Here is a 16,895-nt window from a genome sequence, read left to right as displayed (position 1 = left end):
ACTCCTGTGATAAAAAAGTTTTCACGGTGCAGCAAGGTAACTGCACCTTAAACAGCATTTAGTCTGGCAGTTCATGCTGGTGTCAATGGAAAACTGGCCATTTCTCCAAAAAGTCATTAAGTCTTCAATACCAAAGCCATCGAGTACCGTATCCACCCTAAAGCTATTCTGGTGTAACATAACCGAAATATAAACTCCCAGCAGGGAGGAGTTAATGATTTGTCTTTCACTCTTAAAAACATCATGTCACACATCTTTTAAAAATCATCAGTTCGGATTAGAAAAAAAAAACTGCTAGCAGCCAAATTGTTGAAGTGTTATATATATATATATATCTATACCTATATCTATAGATATAGATATATATATCAATAGATATATAGATAGATATAGATATATATCTATATATATATTAAAAAAAAAAGGAAAGATATTGTGCATATTAGCCTGAATCTCCTCCCTGTCCTCCACATGTCTTGGCACATGACATGGGTGAGGTCTGGTCTTAAAAGTCAGAGAGAAGCATTGCATTTGAAAATAGCATCTTGAGCCAGCAGGGAGGAGGAATGCACCGGTCGTTTTGTTGTTTTGTGAGGTTATCTTGATTGGAGATCAGTTCCTGCAAGACAAGATGATAAAACGGTCATTTGTGTTGATTGACTCCCAAATGCAGATTATGTAAGTGATGTACATTCAATTCATCGACTCAGTCGCTAGAAATTAAATCCATGTGTAGGGCTGTATATGGTTTGGAGAACTGAAACAATTAGTCTATCAACCAATTAGTCGATCAGTAGACAACTAATCAGCAACAATTTTGCGCTTACCGATTTGACTAATCGCTTACTTTTTTGCTCTAAAATATGTCAGAAAATGTAAAAATGCTCACAATTTCTCTTCAAATGTTTTGTTTTGTCCAGCAAACAGTCCAAAACCCAAATATATTCACTTTACAAATACACAATGCTAGAAAACTGAGAATACAAGCAAATTCTGACGTTTGAGAAGCTGAAAATAAATGACTAATTTTCTGTTGATCAACTTATGCATTATTTGACTTTCAGCCCTAAATCACTTGATCGTTTATTCGAGCCAGAATGTCAAAAACATTGTATGGTTCCAGCTTCTTGCATGTATTTTATTTGATTGTAAATGTAATATATTTGGGTAAACAAGACATTTAAAAACATCTTGGGCGTTGAAAAACTTTTTTATAGACTTCATATTTAAAAAATGTAAACATAGATTAATCAATAATTAAAATAACCCTTGCACGCTGATGGTTAGAAAGAAGAGCGATAAGTGTACCTGGCTAACTGTGCGGTCAACTGAGGAATTAGCTGGGCACCCAGCTGTGAGCGGAGCCCGGTGTGGTGGTGGCTGGGCCGGCGTAGCCTTGGCCTCCAGACATTATGGGGTCAAAGCTAAAGTCGATATCATCTCCGTCCATGAGGTCAGTGTTGATGATGTAGTCCACGTCACAATCCAGGTTTTCGGTGAACATGTCAATGTCCAAGTCTGTGGGCAGTCGGTCCTGACCGGTCTGGAAGCAGGACGGAGCTCCGAACTGACTCATCCCCTGCAGGCTCAAGCCGGGATTGGCTGAGGCGATGGGCCCTCCGTGATGAGAGCCCACCGCTGGCACCGTGGCATGCTGGGCTTTGAGGGCAGAGAGCTGCGACGGGTCCTGAGACATACCTGAGAGGATCATCCCCAACCCCATCTGAGAGTGATGCTGGTGTTGTTGTTGTGGCTGCTGGTGCGGCTGCTGCTGGTGGTGAAGGTGATGCTGCTGCTGCATCTGAGCCTGCAGCGCCATGGGGGCCACTGTGTTTGGCTCCAGCAGTTGGTTGGTTTTGGACCTCCCGCCTCGCACAGATGTGCCCAGGCCCATCAGGCCCACCCCTCCAGGACTGGGCATGAGGGGATCCACCTGGGTCATCATGACATCACTGGGAGGAGGGGAGTCAGAGGTGAGCAGCGCCTCCAGGCTGGAAGGCACGTGGTTGCTGTAATGGCCGCCCCCACGAGAGCCGGAGCTGTTCATGGGGTTGAAGAGGGAGTTGCTAAAGGTTGACGACTCTTTGCTGCTGGATCCACACTGAGAGACAGAGGCCTGGGTCCCGGTGTGACTGGGGGCCTGTGGGAGGCTGGATGGTTGCAGCTGATGGAAGGAGGAAAAGCTGGAGCCACGAGGGAGCAGGGTGGAAGCGGAGGGCAGCGGAGTGGGAGGTGCTGGTGGAGCTGTACTGGGACTGGCCCCTCGCTGCTGCCCAGTCATCAATGTGAGGCCGTCGATCAGATCCAGCTCCTCCATGAGGGTCTCGGTGAGGGTGGGGGTCAAGCTGCTGGCAGTGTATCTTCCCAGCAGTCCGTCCTCGGGCAGGTTATCGTCATCCTCCTGTCCAGGAGCAATGGGGGACAGACGTCCGCTCAGGGTGCTGGCGTTAGAGCTTGTGCGTGGGCGAAAGGTGGTCCACATGTCAGTGTCATCCAGCGTGCCGCGGGACGAGGGGCTGTTGTTGTTAACCCCCCATTTGGAAAACTGCTGGGACGAATTAGGGCTGTCTGCACCCGCTGAACCTGTGCTGCCGTCGCCCTGCAGCGCTCCTCCAGCACCCCCCAGGCCGGCTGCTCCCGCCTGCTTCTTGGTCTGTTTGGCCCTCATGCGGCTCTTCAGCAGTTTGCTGCTATTGTCCATGGAGGCGGCCCGGCGGCGAGGAGCTTTCCCGGTCTTCCCTCCTTCTGGGTTGAGCATCCACCAGGAGCTCTTCCCCGTCGATTCATTGTGTACCCTCAAGAACTTGTTGTGGAGTGATAAATTGTGGCGAATTGAATTCTGAAAACGGAGAGAAAAAAACAATTACAACATTATGACAAATGTAGGCTTTAAAGATTAAGAGGTGGCTTCCTTTCATTAAACACTGTTTAATTTGCAGCTTAATCATTACTAGTGTAATATATACTTTGGCCCTGCCAACGTTCAAATGATCCTAGCATTAGACTAACCTATCCACCATCCTACTCAATTCAGTATATATTCATTTTCTTTACTTGTTTTATTATTTCAAAGATTAGGGTTGCCAAGGGAAGTTACGCTCAGGAATTGTGGGAATTTCAATATAAAAATCATACCCTTTAATAGTTAATTTATTTGGTTAAAAGTATAGGCATTTAATTGAATTGTAATGCACTGCGTTCAGCAGCACACTTAATCACATGCACAGATAATTGGCCAGCATCCCATTAAATAGGAATTAACCCTCTGCATATAGTGCTTACTCCCATCACATGTGCAGCCCACACTACTGCACTGTCTGAGCCAAAGGACTACATGCTTTCACATTTTTTTTTTTTAAATATCAGGTAACCAACAGTTTATAACTTAACACCTGCTATTTTTTACTAGCTACCTGTTAGCATGTGGGATGTAGTTTGACTGAGCATGACAATTGGGTAGTTTTAATTAATCTATTTCCATTCATTCTTTATTGTAAAACATTTTGTTTATAAATTAGTTGTTTACTTTGAACCCTAAGTTTGCACACAAGGGTTTACAACGTTGGGAACCACTGGTCTGAATTTATACTAGAAAAGTATTTACTAAGTCGGATTTATCCCAGTTCAGTTCAGATCTCTTTTGTCCCTTGATGTCTTAGGCAGCAAAAAATACATAAATACATACACAAACAAACTAAAACAATTTAAATAATGCTATGATAGTGATATACTTTGATATTGGGATGTTATGATATATGTTGCTCTGGTTGTGTGTACTTTTTCATTATTGCCCAGTCCAAATAATAGGATGGTAATCTTACTCAACTTGTTTTTATTATTATATTGCTTTCCCTTTTTGTTTTCTGTTTTTAATACCTGTGTTATTTATTATTTTTTTGTGAAGCACCTTGAGCTGCATTTCATGTTATGAAAGGTGCTATATAAATAAAATTATTATTAATCTGCAAACCAGTGTTTCTATGATGTTACATGAACTGTAAAGCTATAAATATGTGACTTATGGTTTTAAAAGCATATAGTCCGTCATGTAAAGTGATGCAGTGAAGATGTTCACCACCCATATACTCACCTTCCAGCCAGCTGAGCTGTTGCTGTCTCCTTTGTCTCTGAAGTAAGGCACTGTTTTCACCATCCACTCATAGATCTGTGCCAGGGTCAGCCTCTTCTCAGGCGAGTTCTCGATGGCCTGGCTGATCAGATCTGCGTAGCTCTGGTTCCCCCACGCGTTGCGCCGAGATGATCCTTTGCGTGGCGTAGCACCGGCTCCGCCCACGCCGGCCACGACCCCTCCCTCGGCCGCTACCTTCTCGGGCTCTGACGTGATTTGCTGGGGCTCGGCCTTGTCCTCGTCGGCGGGCGGGGTACCGGCGGCGGACTCGGAGCCATCAGTCCCCTCCGGTTTGACAGCAGAAATGTCGGGTCTCGGCAGCGGCCACGTGCAGGAGCGGGGTCTGCTCTGCGGCTCGAAATCTGGGTCAATCGGGGGCACCGACAACTTCTCCATGGCGGTCCTCTGAACTTCCACTCAACCAAAAAGATAAGACCACTCAAAACATCTAGGCTACCTTGAAAAGTTAAAAGTAAACTTTGAGTAGATCATGCGTTAAAAAAAAAACACAAAAGAAAATTGCTTCAGCCACTGCGGGGGTGTAAACAGAGGGGCCTGGAGAGGAGACGTAATAATCTGGACACACCAATAGCCTCAGTTAATCCTCCGATTGGAGATTAGGGAACCCAAATAATCTCCTTAATAGTAACTATCATAAACCTTTCGATTTATATAGAATGAAGGAAGGCTGAGATGAGAGTCCCTTTGTTTGAATTAAATAAAAACAAAAGTGGCAGAGTGGCAATGAGCACCAAAACATCTGGATCTACAGAGGTTTGGACTCACCTGAAAATGAATACCAAAATTGTAAAGGTATATGGATACAGAATAATGCCATTCCTGTTAATAAACACTCAACGTAAGTATTTGTCAACGGGTAAATGTTGTAAAAAGTATACTTTAAATGTGTCTGAAAAGATTTTAGGAATAAATCAAAATTTCGTAACAAATTTGTCAAATTAGATATATAGTTTGTAATTCAACTCCTTTTTTTTTATACTGTAAAGCTTTGAAGACTACAAACAGGGATTAGCTGGCTACTGTTACAAAAGAGCTTCTCAGGACAGCCCCTGTCCGTCTTCACTTGTAAACAACGTGATGTCTGGGCTCTCCACGAGTATAAAAAAACCTCCACAAAAACTTAACAGTCACAAACCAGTCCAGTTTAATCAAAGTTGTAAAAACGTACGGCGGTTGATTATGCCAGCAACGGTTTTGTTAGCCAGCTGCCAAAAAAGTGTAAAACCCAGTGGAGACTCTGGCCGCCGTCTATTTGGCCTGCAACGTTATGTTAAAGCCGCTGTAAGTAAACAACCAGAGACATGTCGAGCGTTGGAAGATAAAAGGGAGAGCGGATTAAAGTAACTGTCAAATAGTGTTTTTAAGTTAATAAAAGTGGGAGATGGGAGAAATGTACGTAGGAGTAGTCCGTGCTTCAGGTCTGCACGATCCGCCACATTGCGGCCAGGCGCATGTCACCATCTGCCATGTTTCTCCACACTCCTGCCGCGGCACACGATGCTCGAAGAAGCGGTTGTAAAACCCTCTCGACCGAGGCCCGGAGCTCAGAAGATCTTCGCCCTGCGGTCTCGGTGAACTAGCTAACTACTAAGCGAATTCCCGGGTGTTGTGTGAAGTTGAGTCGCTTCGGAGGTCTGTCGGCTTCCACTCGCCGCACTTTGAAAACAGCACGATAGCCACCGTAACGTTAGCTGGTTAAGCTCCCGCTACTCCAGAGTTTACAATCCGTGAAAAAGTCCGTGAAAAGCCTTCAATAACTTACTCCAAGTAGCCGTTTTTAATCAGCGATGAGTTTTGCAAAACTTCCTGTCGTTGTGGCTGTCCAAATATCCACTCCTTCACTATCTTTTTGACTTGTTTTGTTTTGTTTTGTTTTGACTAGAGGCGAAGACTCCCTTCTGACGTCTGTTTACCACTGTCAGGCAACGCTGTCTGCGCCTGCGCGAAGCGGATTTCTGGGAAACCGAGTCATTCATGTGACAGCACGAGAGATAGCACAAGCGAAAACAGCAGCTAAGGGACATGCACCTGTGATATACAGGTGCATAAATAACAGAAACAGTAAAGTAGACTAAGTGTGCGAAGTCCCAGGTACACGTAGGGCAGCTAAGGCATTATTGACAATTAAAATACTGATACTAGTAATAGACTACAACTACTTAAACTAAATATCTTATTATTAATAATAATAACAATAATGTTCACAAGTGTTTATGTTTTATTCATCCACCTTCTCTACTGCATGTCTGGATTAACATGTCAGTGTCAACCATTGTTGGGCCCCTACAGACCCCCTAAAACACCTTCTTTACTGCCCTCTGTGCATGTAGCCTACCTGTCACCTCCCAAATTTCGGTTATGTTCACACGGACTGAGCTACTGCCACCCTAAATGATTGATCAAATTATGATTTTAAGGAATTAATCAAATGATTTGCAACTATCTAAGACACAATGCAAGGATGCTGCAGATATGTGTCTTAACCACCAGGCCACCAGATGCTCAGTACTAAATGATTTTTATGTGACACATTGTTTTTCCACACTCTTATCCTGTGGTTTAATATGGTTAAATGTTAAATATTGTTTTTGTAATCCACTACCAAGTAATGATATTTCAAATCTGTGTATGTTAACTTTGGCTGTACAGGTATACCAGCAGGCTGTGTCAAACTCTATGTTTTATTTTAAAATAGAATTTAAAATTTTTGTCTTACTTGACTTCATAACCAAGTTTTCTCATGTTGCTGATAAAATGAGTGCTCTTCAGTACCATAGACATAGTTCTGTGAACAGAAAATATGTTACTGCTTATGTCCTGAGAATTTCCCCTTTTTGAGCTCTACAAAATTAAATCTGCAGTATTTAAAAGTGTTCATTGCAGTCCTCAAAATCTGGGACCCCAGAAGACAAAGTAGAAAATAATTTTAAATATGTATTGTAACATTGGTTCCATTGTTAACATTGTGTGTCTTCATTTCTGTTAATTGGAGTCTGCAAAAAATAAAAAAAAATGAAAAAAAAAAATGCTCTGTAACGAGTAAGGTAAATTTATGATCTTCATTACAACTGAGAAAACTCGATCTGCTTATGAAGACCGTTTGTGGTTGTGGAAAAAGCTAGTAAGTGGACCTTTAAACTGTTTTTGAATTAACATTCATGCAGTTATAACATCCTTTTAGTGATGTTGTTGATGTGACTCTTAAGGAAAAGTCTTCTTACCTGGTGAATTTTCATCTCTAAACTGCTAATTTGCTAAATATTTATTTCTGGGCAATTTATGTGAAATGTATCTGTACTAACTTCTAAACTTAAGGAATGCATCCAATTAGTAATCACGCATCACACTGAATGCACCCCACAAAGCAGCAGAGAGGTTTTACAACGTTTTTAATATTAGCTAGTTATAACTAACTACCCTCTTTCTGGACTTCAACTCCCAGAAGTATTTGCGGTCTTTCTCGGTGTTTACAACCAGCTGACATCCGGCGTCGTCCCGTCCATTAGCCACCGATACCACAGTCAACGATATACATCTACACTCGATATTTTTCTCGTGAAAAGCGCTCCCAGCTGATTCGTCCACTCAACTGAATGCAACATTTCATCAAAGTCATCAGATGCAGGTGAGCTCGACTGCACAGAAATTGCCGTTGCACATTTAGTTTGCCAGCTAGCCCGCAGCTAGCCTGCGATAACACGATTGGCATAAGCTAACACAGCAGCTAATGCTAAAGTTAGCAGAAGCCTTCCTATTCCTATTATCTTTTGGGACGAAAGTCGGTGCTAGTTGGTGTCCTCGGGCGAAAGACGATTTGTAGCTGTTTAACAACATTAACCTGTTTTATTACTACAAGCCAGCTAATTAGCAACGATGATTGAATCTAACATTAGATTAACACTAGAAACATTAGCCCGCTAACGTTAGCTCAACGTTAACTGTTAGAACGACTTACTAAACTGGTCGCTGCCCTAGTCTGACGGGCTAAGGTTGTTATTTTAATTCACCAAACCATGGTGAAGTGAGCCAGTTTGCTCACTACTTATACGATTTCAGGTAACTAATCAATCATGTGCGTGTTTGTCGTTTGATTGACAATGTTATGATGTGTTAGTTTGGTGGATAATGGATTTGTGCAGTGCCGTTATGGTGCCAGGCTGTGGGAAGCAGCCTCACAGTGTTTGTGTTGTTTGTGTCAGGGCTCTGGCCCCGTCTCCAGCAGCTGAAGCACACCAGCCCTGTCCCCTCTGATCCACGTCCACGGCCTTCCTCCATTCTGAGACATGACCACCCAGAGGGATCTTGATATGGTGAGTGAGGGTCTGACACCTTTCTTAAGTTATTTTCCAACAGCAACACAGAGCCAAGGTGATATTCTATGTTTGCTGATGGCCTGTGTACTCTGTCACACCTACTGCTGCTGCATGGTAACAGACATAATACACTTGATTATTATGGTGATAACAAATAAAAACTAATTTAGGGTTTGGGGGGTCAGTGGGGAGGGGTGCTTGTGGATTAGCCAACGTCCACACCACTTAGCTAGGACAATGACTGCGGTTGCTGTGAACACCATCTGTCTAATCTGTTAAAGCGTTGCCCTACTTTCCTTTAAAGGTTTAGATGCCAATTGATTGTACCCTCTTACTAAATCCTGGCCACACCACCCCAACTATAGGATTGGACAACACTCATTTACAAGACAGATCAGAAACGATAGAAGTTATACAAATTAACAATTAATTGTGACACCTGGCCTGTTGGTCAATTAGACAATCGGTTGTTTTAGTGCTAATGTAAATGGTAAATGGACTGCATTTATATAGCGCTTTTCTAGTCTTAGCGACCACTCTACAATACAAGTCAGCATTCACCCATTCACACATACATTCACTGGGAGAAATTTGGGGTTCGGTATCTTGCCCAGGGACACTTGTAGGGGCCAGGGATTGAACCTTACAAAAGTAGACGACCGCTCTACCTCCTGAGCCACAGCTGTGGCGTGAGTAATAGGGAAGCATTTAGCGCTGGAACAATCAATTAATTATTCAGTGACAGAAAATATATCTTCAACAATTTTGAAAATTGATTCCTTATTTTAAAAAAAAAAAAAAAACTTAAACCAAACATTCCAAATTAGCTGGTTATGCCTTCCCAATGTAAATATTTGCTGCTTTTCTCTGTTTTTTTTTTTTTTAATGATTTTAAACTGAATATCTTTCAGGTTTTGGTCTGTTGGTCAGACAAAACAAGACATCTTGGAAATTGTGATGGCTGTTTTTAATAAACGTTCTAAATTATATTTAAACAAAAATGTTGTTAAATGTTTTATCTAAGGCACATCAGGCAAAACCCCACAACAAGGCAGAGTGGTTTTTAATGGATCATCTTTCTCGGCAGCAGCCCTGGGACGTTAGCTTGTGGATGGTTGTGTTTTTAGGAAACTTGACCAACGTTAAGAATGGATAAGCCTTTGGTAGCTCTGTTAACCTTTTAAAAAAGTAATTCATAACAGTGTTTGAAGGATTTAATGTCTTTCTTTGGATTGGTGAACTTCGAGAACATTTGTGATGTGGGATGTTGCCATAGGTAACCAGGCAGATTTGACTTTTGTGTTTATTTTGTTGGGGATGAAAGGGATGGGCAAATGGGACAAAGCTGGTTAATGATGGCATGGGTATGTAACCCCACATTGAGGTTATTCAGTTCAGAGGGGGGAGGGGAGGGCAGGGCAGAGGACCACCGAAGGAGGATTGTATTTGTAAACAGATCAGTGGGAGAGTGGGGTTGTCCCTCTCTGACGTCACACCTCGTGGTTAAGTCTCTTTGTTCTCTCCTCTGTGATTTGTGAACCCAAAGAAAGTTCATGTCCCACCTTTTGAAGAAGAGCAAATGTCTAAGAAAATTAATCCCATCTGTCAATTCTGACTTTTGAGTGGAGATGTCTTAGTAGAAAGATTTAGTTGATTGGATGCTTTTTTTATCCAAAGTAATTTTTTGGTGTAGTGACATGATTGATGAGATGATGGATTAATAAGGAACAGGATTTGCTCCACCATAAATTAGATGACTAAGGTCCAGAATGGATCAATAATTCAGGTCAGAGTGATGTTTCAATCCTGACTGTGAGCTGACTATACATACAGTATAAAAGAAGTGGACAACAATAATATAAACGTAAAATCAAGACTGCAAAAACCTTTGCTATTAAAGACTGAAATTTAGCGAAGGAGAAGGAGTGGGAAGGACTCCAAACCACAGTTTATTTAAATGGACATCATCTATTAAGTATATCAAAAAGTTCTCAAATATATCCATAATAGTTGTAAGTGACATAAAAAAGGAACCTTTTGAAAATATTGTACATGATAAGCAATACAACATTTAACCATAATCCACTCATATACACCATATTTTTCAGTCAACATACACTAACAGTGATGATGTTTATCACCCTGGATGGGCTGGATGTGTAACCAAAGCTGCCATCATTGAGCCTATAAGCCTATTGGTACAGTGTAAATGTGGGTGTGGTGTCCTTTTTTTTTTTTTTTTAGACATTTTGACCTGACGAAGATCCAACGTTGTCTATTTAAAGACGTTTGTGGTTTGAAGTCAGTTGGCAGGCGTTATTCTTTTCTGAAGTCAGTGACCCGCCCACATCAACTTGTTGTATTCCCTGGTGGTGTTTTTTGTACTACAAAGTCCACATAAGATGAGAAGCAGAAGTTATGATAATTGAGAAGTTGTAACTTGAAAAAAATCAATGATCAATGAGTTGAATTTCAAAATAGTTGCATTTTATGTTGATCATTAATCAATTAATCGTGTCAGCTCTACTACAATGTAATGGAATTTTTAAATGTTTTTGTTGCCTTGCATGCAGAATACGTTTTTAAATTTTTAAATTTTGTAGTATAACCAGTGTGGAGTGACCCACATGGATTTCCTTATCTCAGTGTAACATTTAAGCCTTCAATGCATGTTAGACAAACGATTCCTTTTTATTTATTTCTTTTAAACGGATTGGTTTGTATAGTTGCCCAGAGGAAAAAAATTGGAGGAAGCCCCACTGTTAAAGACCCACCCACACATATGCACACTCCCCCTTGGTGCTACCCACTGGCCATGTAAATTTAATAACATGGCCCAGAGCTGTCTGGGACACCTGGGGTTATCGCATTAGGCCAACAACCCGGAGCGGAGCTCGCAGCACTCTGGAACTAAAGGGCCAGTGTTCACCCATCAGCCCCACCCTTATCTGTTGTCGTCTCTGCCAACAGGGGCTCACTTCAGTGTAATCCCTCAGCGAATGAAGTCGCCCAGTCAAAGGGTGAAGGTCTGGTGTGGTTAAATCTAATTAGACTGGAATGCCCATCTCTTCACAGCCTTGTGGATGCCACCTCATGTCTGAAGAGGTTAGAGGAAGTGGAGGGATACCACCCCAACTAATTAAGAAGAACCTTAATGGAAGTTTTTTTTTGTTGGCTTATATGACATTGCTATGGACTACGATGAAGCTGTTTTTGTTTGTTGTTTTAGGTGCACCTCCGCCTTATCCTGGTCAGTGGGAAAACGCAAGACTTCACTTTCTCCCCAAACGACTCGGCCACAGACATCGCCAAGCATGTATTTGACAACTGGCCTGCAGGTACGTTTTTATAGGATTCAGTTTGCAGTATTGTTTTTAGTTTTATGTATTTCATAGATTGGATTTTTTTGCACTAAGTCCTTTGGATTCCGTCACAATCTTTGCTGACACATTTATTGTCAGTTTTTGCAAAAAAAATTATAATAATTATATATGATATTGATATAAAAATAATTAACTGGTTTGGGTTAATTGTTCCATTTCCTTTTGCTATGTCAGTTTTTTCTACTCAATGCCTGTAATGAAAACCTGTTTATATAAAGTCAAAATGAACACAGGCTAAATTTACCACACAATATTTACTTGTTACAGTTAAATTGGCATTGATGTACATATTTGCTAATAAGTAACAAGAAACTGTAGCACCAAGATCCCAAACTAATTTTAAGATCATTTAGAAACAATGCCATGATACAGTTGATTTAAGGTGAATTTTTAACAAAAATATTTCCTTAGTATATATCTTGGTCACACACTTATTTATGTTATGTGGTGTGTATATATATGTATATATGTGTGTGTGTGTGTATATGTGTATCAGTATTGGCCTCAAAGATCCAGTATCTGTTGGGCCATAGTAAGTGATGCACTTGTTTCGCTGCTCTCTGGCAGGATGGGAGGAGGAGAGGGTGAGCAGTCCCAGTATACTGCGCCTCATCTTCCAGGGACGCTTCCTTCATGGCAACGTTACCCTGGGAGGTAAGAGCACCTCTGAACAAGGACACCTTTATCTGTCTATCTTACTAAAAACACTCCAGGCAACCGAATGGTAGTATTGGGTCAGTTAGGTGTGTTTTATTCATGCTAAACAATAGAGCCACGGGTAAAATTATTAGTGCTGTCAGTTAAACGCCTTATTAACGCCGTTAAAATGCAAACCCATTTTAACGGCGTTAATAAGGCTTACATTTTTTTATCGCAAGATTAACGTTCTTTTTGGCCTACCAAACTTTGTAGTTTTTTTCACATGCTGTTGCAACTAGTAACGTTAGAAAAACTACAACACCACACCGGATCTAGCTAGACCGGAAACTAAACAACAGGCACGCTTCACACACTTGTTTGGGCTTGCGAGCCGGCCAAACAGAAGTAGGCTAACGTTACGTTTTGAGTGGACGGCGAGCACGAGACGCCGAAATGGATGCCAATAAGATTCTGAATGGAAAGTTTACTTTTAAAAAGTTGCCAAATGGTTCCATTGACAAGACCAAAGTGATCTGTGTGTTTTGTCATTGTGAACTGAGCTATCATCGTAGCACGTCCAGTCTGAAATACCACTTGATGGCCAAGCACACAGCTTATGCGAATTCTCCGCCCCCTCGTCAAAGCCAGGCGACAAAAGCACAAAGCAAGCTGATCCACTTTTCCATGTTGATAAAAGCATTAAAATGAGAAAAAATAATGGGACAAAAATAAATCAAGGGGCATTTAGAATAGATAAAAATGTGCGATTAATTGCGAGTTAACTATGACGTTAACGCGATTAATTGCGATTAAATATTTTAATCATTTGACAGCACTAAAAATAATACAATCAATAAATGGTCAAGAATTATAAAGTTGATTTCACATTTGATGAATACATGCAATGGTGCACTAACCTCAAACACTGTAGTATGGCCTAATTCAGTATCACAGATGCAGGAAATGAACAATCTGTTAATCTGTTGTCATAGTGACAGGTCAAGTAATTTCCTTTAACCACGATTGTTATTTGAAAACTACACATGACTCTTTGATCATATAATTAATATGGTTTTCCACCATAGCATCATACTATAAAATGTAGCTAATGAATCATGAGGTGTATTTCTTTGTTCAAAGCTCTGAAGCTGCCTCCGGGCCGAACAACCGTCATGCACTTGGTTGCCAGAGAGACTCTTCCAGAGCCCAACTCTCATGGTGAGGATCTTTGTCTCCTTTTTTAGTAGAATTGCTAGCAGAATTATCAGATTATAAAACTCCAGTGGCGTTAAAAAAGGTGACAGTTTTGAGAACAGAATTTCGCTTTACCGCGGGGCCTAAAAAAAAATTAAAGTCGTTAAACCCACTTTGTACAAGGTTACGTTACTGAAGCTCAATTAAACAGCAACATTTCAAGTAAACATGAGGTCAACCAGGGTCCTGCCTGTAGCCCCCACCGCTGCTACTAGCGTTAGCATTAGCATGCCTTATAAACGCAGGTGGAAAATCAACGTACATAAACAAGATTTAATGCTCTTCAGTGGCAGTAAATGCAACAAATGAGCCCACCGATAACTGCTGTTATAACAAGATATTTAGGACTGACAAACGGCCATGACAAACAGCAGGGCTACAGCTATTTACTGTACATCGCTCCATCGCTCCTCTGTTGCATTTTTTTAATATGCTGGGAGAGGGTTTTAGCAGGATTTAAGGGTGTTGTTAAAGTGCCCATATTATGAAAAAAATCACTTTTTCTGGGATTTGGGGTGTTATGTTGTCTCTGGTGCTTCCACACACATACAAACTTTGAAAAAAATCCACCCATGCTGTTTAGAGTGAGATACGGTTTCTGAATGTGTCCTGCCTTCAGTCTCTGGGTGAGCTGGTCAAAATCAGCACGGCTTGTGACATCACAAGCCGAAACAAGCAGGCTAACCGCAACCATTAGCTCGTAGCGTTAGCATGCTAACGCTAGCATGCTACCTCGTTCTCAATAGCAAAGCACTGCTACAACACACACAAGTTCACCATAATCTACAAAAGAACTACTTACATGTGCGCCCTCATTTAGAAGTCTCCCAGCTAATCCTGCCTTGTAACTGACTGAAGTTGTAGAAACAGGCTCTTTTACTGTCTATGGAGCTAGCTAGCTGACATGATCTACATCTGAGCTACTGCGCAGATAGTACAGAAGAAGAAGAAGAAAAGAGGTCTCACTCTGTAGCTAAAACAGAGACCAGGTGAAAAGAGGGTCTGCAGCAGTGAGAGAGAGCACTGCAGTACAACAAAAATATGGTGTTTTTTGAAAATTAAACCATGTAAACCTATTCTGGTACAACCTTAAAATACAATTATGAACCTGAAAATGAGCATAATATGGCTGCTTTAACCTTTTGAAGTGCAATGTGTCTGCCCAGGCGGTGCAGTTGATGATAAGTTGCTTGTTCAGGGGCCATTTTGTTTGACCTTTCACATACATCATGCAGTAGGCATTTATTGCTACTGCTGGTAACCTCAACCTCATCCCACGCAGAAAGTCTGTAGAGCGATACATGCTTTCTTCTAGTTTCAGCTGGTTGTTTTTATCTCACCTAATGTCTCTGCTGTTCTGTCTTTGTAGGTCAAAGGAACAGAGAGAAAACCACAGAGAGCAACTGCTGTCTCCTCTTGTAAAGCCACAAAAACAACTCCCAACCCCACATGCACACACACACACACACATACACATACACATATACACACAAATTACACAAACATAACACACATATAAACATACATACACCCTGTTCTCTCCTGCCTGTCATCCTATCAGCTGTGGATTTGGATTAAATCACAGGAAGTCAGGTTGGGGCTGTCACCTGCTTTGGTTGAACGCTTGTCCAATCTGAGGCTTTTTTTGTGCCAATATATTCACTTTTTGTTCCCAAAACTTTTACTGTGTCGCCAGAATTTGCTGTTATTCCTTTTTATTTGAAGATCATGACATTAAACGATACCCTATGCTCCCTCGCGGACCTGTTCGCTGCTGTACGAGTTTTAAAGAGCTGTCGTACATTGTGGAAAAGACCCGGGAAGTTTTTGCTCTTCGTGGACACAGAGTTGCTATAAAGGATGTGTGGGCTGTTACCCTTCCCTACTAGTCACTTGGATGTTTCCCCAGGTCTTACTGATAGGTGTTAACCATCTCATTGCACTTAACCAGTTTGTTAATTCAGAAATGTTTATCGTGTTTCATCATCATATTTTCCCAAATGCTTTTTTTTTTTTGGGGGGGGGGGGTCAGAGGAACGGACCTTAAATTCCCACGTGGTAGAAAATGCGCCATTCTCCTCATGAGATATTTCTCACTAACTGCACCGGTCGGTCTGCATCAGCACCTGTGATGTTTGTGCTATTACCCTACACGTTTGTTCCTGGAAATGGACCAATGGAGAAAAGACTTTTATTAGGAAGAGTAAACACCTGAGGGGACGTTCAGGTCCATGAGAAACGGGAACAAATTAGAGGCTTGTAAAAGATGGAGTTGGGGGATTCGGTGGGTTGCTTGTGTGCCATCAGGTGTCGTGTTCGCACCTCTGGCTTTGACTTTATTGACTAGGCTGTCGATGTTCCCTCAAAACGGGAGCCGACGCGGCGGGCCAGTTAAACGCAGACAGAAGAAGCGGTTGAAGAACGGGAGGGAGGAGTGTCGTCGGTGTGAGAGCACCCTCTACTGGACACTGAGAACGAGGCAGGGGGAGAGTTTCTCCCACTTTGGGAGGAGAAGAGGGAAAAGGTAAATGTTTGGTGGTGTTTCACCTCCTTTTCATTTGGATGCTGTCTTCACTTCTTGTTTGCCTTTTATTGTGGAATTCAGTAATATCATTAATATTGAAATTTAAATATATCGATTTTTATCTTGTGCATAGGTATTTGTTCCATTTTAGTGTGGATGAGTTTGTGTATGAGTGTGTCTGAGGGTGTGTGATGCACGTGGCATACTGTATGAGGACTAGTGAGGGTATGTGGTCTTAAAAAAAGGTGCCGCACTGGGAGTGTTGATGGGCTGCGGTTTCTTCAGAAACAGTCGGAAACCTTTTGATTCCTTCCATTGAGTGTCCTTTGGTTTGTGTTTTTGTCGATCAATGTCACTGCTGTGAAGTTTAGCTCAGTATGAATAAATGTAAAAACTAAAATGCAATGTGGTCTACATAAAAGCTTGTATTATAAATTAATAAATCTTTAAATAAGGCAACTTCTCTTGATTCCTTTTTACTTTTTCTCAAAAGGCAACTAAAAGACTGGCTACAATAAGTTTCATTATCGATCAATTTGTTAATCTTTTAGTCTTTAAAATGTCTGTGAAAGTGGACATTTTTCAGTATCCCCAGAGTCAAAGGTAACATTTTCAAATGCCTTTGTTCTCTT

The 16,895-nt window shown here is 41.5% G+C and overlaps 2 protein-coding genes across 3 annotated transcripts; one reads left to right on the top strand and one right to left on the bottom strand.

Moving 5' to 3' along the window:
- Nucleotides 1-394: 394 nt before the first annotated feature.
- foxo4 (forkhead box O4) lies at nucleotides 395-6,094 on the bottom strand. Its single transcript, XM_031302989.2, has 3 exons — nucleotides 4,091-6,094; nucleotides 1,309-2,839; nucleotides 395-619 (listed from the first exon to the last, which is right to left on the bottom strand). Exons 1-2 carry the CDS (start codon nucleotides 4,523-4,525, stop codon nucleotides 1,337-1,339), a joined length of 1,938 nt encoding a protein of 645 aa, XP_031158849.1. The 5' UTR covers nucleotides 4,526-6,094; the 3' UTR covers nucleotides 395-619; nucleotides 1,309-1,336.
- A 1,454-nt stretch (nucleotides 6,095-7,548) lies between these two features.
- ubl3b (ubiquitin-like 3b) lies at nucleotides 7,549-16,718 on the top strand. Of its 2 annotated transcripts, none has more exons than XM_031303351.2 (6): nucleotides 7,549-7,775; nucleotides 8,350-8,460; nucleotides 11,693-11,801; nucleotides 12,414-12,500; nucleotides 13,626-13,703; nucleotides 15,109-16,718. In XM_031303351.2, the coding sequence occupies exons 2-6, from the start codon at nucleotides 8,434-8,436 to the stop codon at nucleotides 15,159-15,161; spliced, it is 354 nt and encodes a 117-aa protein (XP_031159211.1). In that variant the 5' UTR covers nucleotides 7,549-7,775; nucleotides 8,350-8,433; the 3' UTR covers nucleotides 15,162-16,718. The 2 variants fall into 2 exon arrangements, with proteins under 2 accessions (XP_031159211.1, XP_035857817.1); XM_036001924.1 differs by lacking the exon at nucleotides 7,549-7,775 and adding an exon at nucleotides 7,871-8,206.
- The last annotated feature ends 177 nt before the right edge of the window (nucleotides 16,719-16,895 follow it).

Source organism: Sander lucioperca, chromosome 1, assembly GCF_008315115.2.
Source record: "Sander lucioperca isolate FBNREF2018 chromosome 1, SLUC_FBN_1.2, whole genome shotgun sequence".
In the NCBI taxonomy this organism is placed as follows: Eukaryota; Metazoa; Chordata; class Actinopteri; order Perciformes; family Percidae; genus Sander; species Sander lucioperca.
This window is presented reverse-complemented; position numbering and strand designations above follow the sequence as displayed.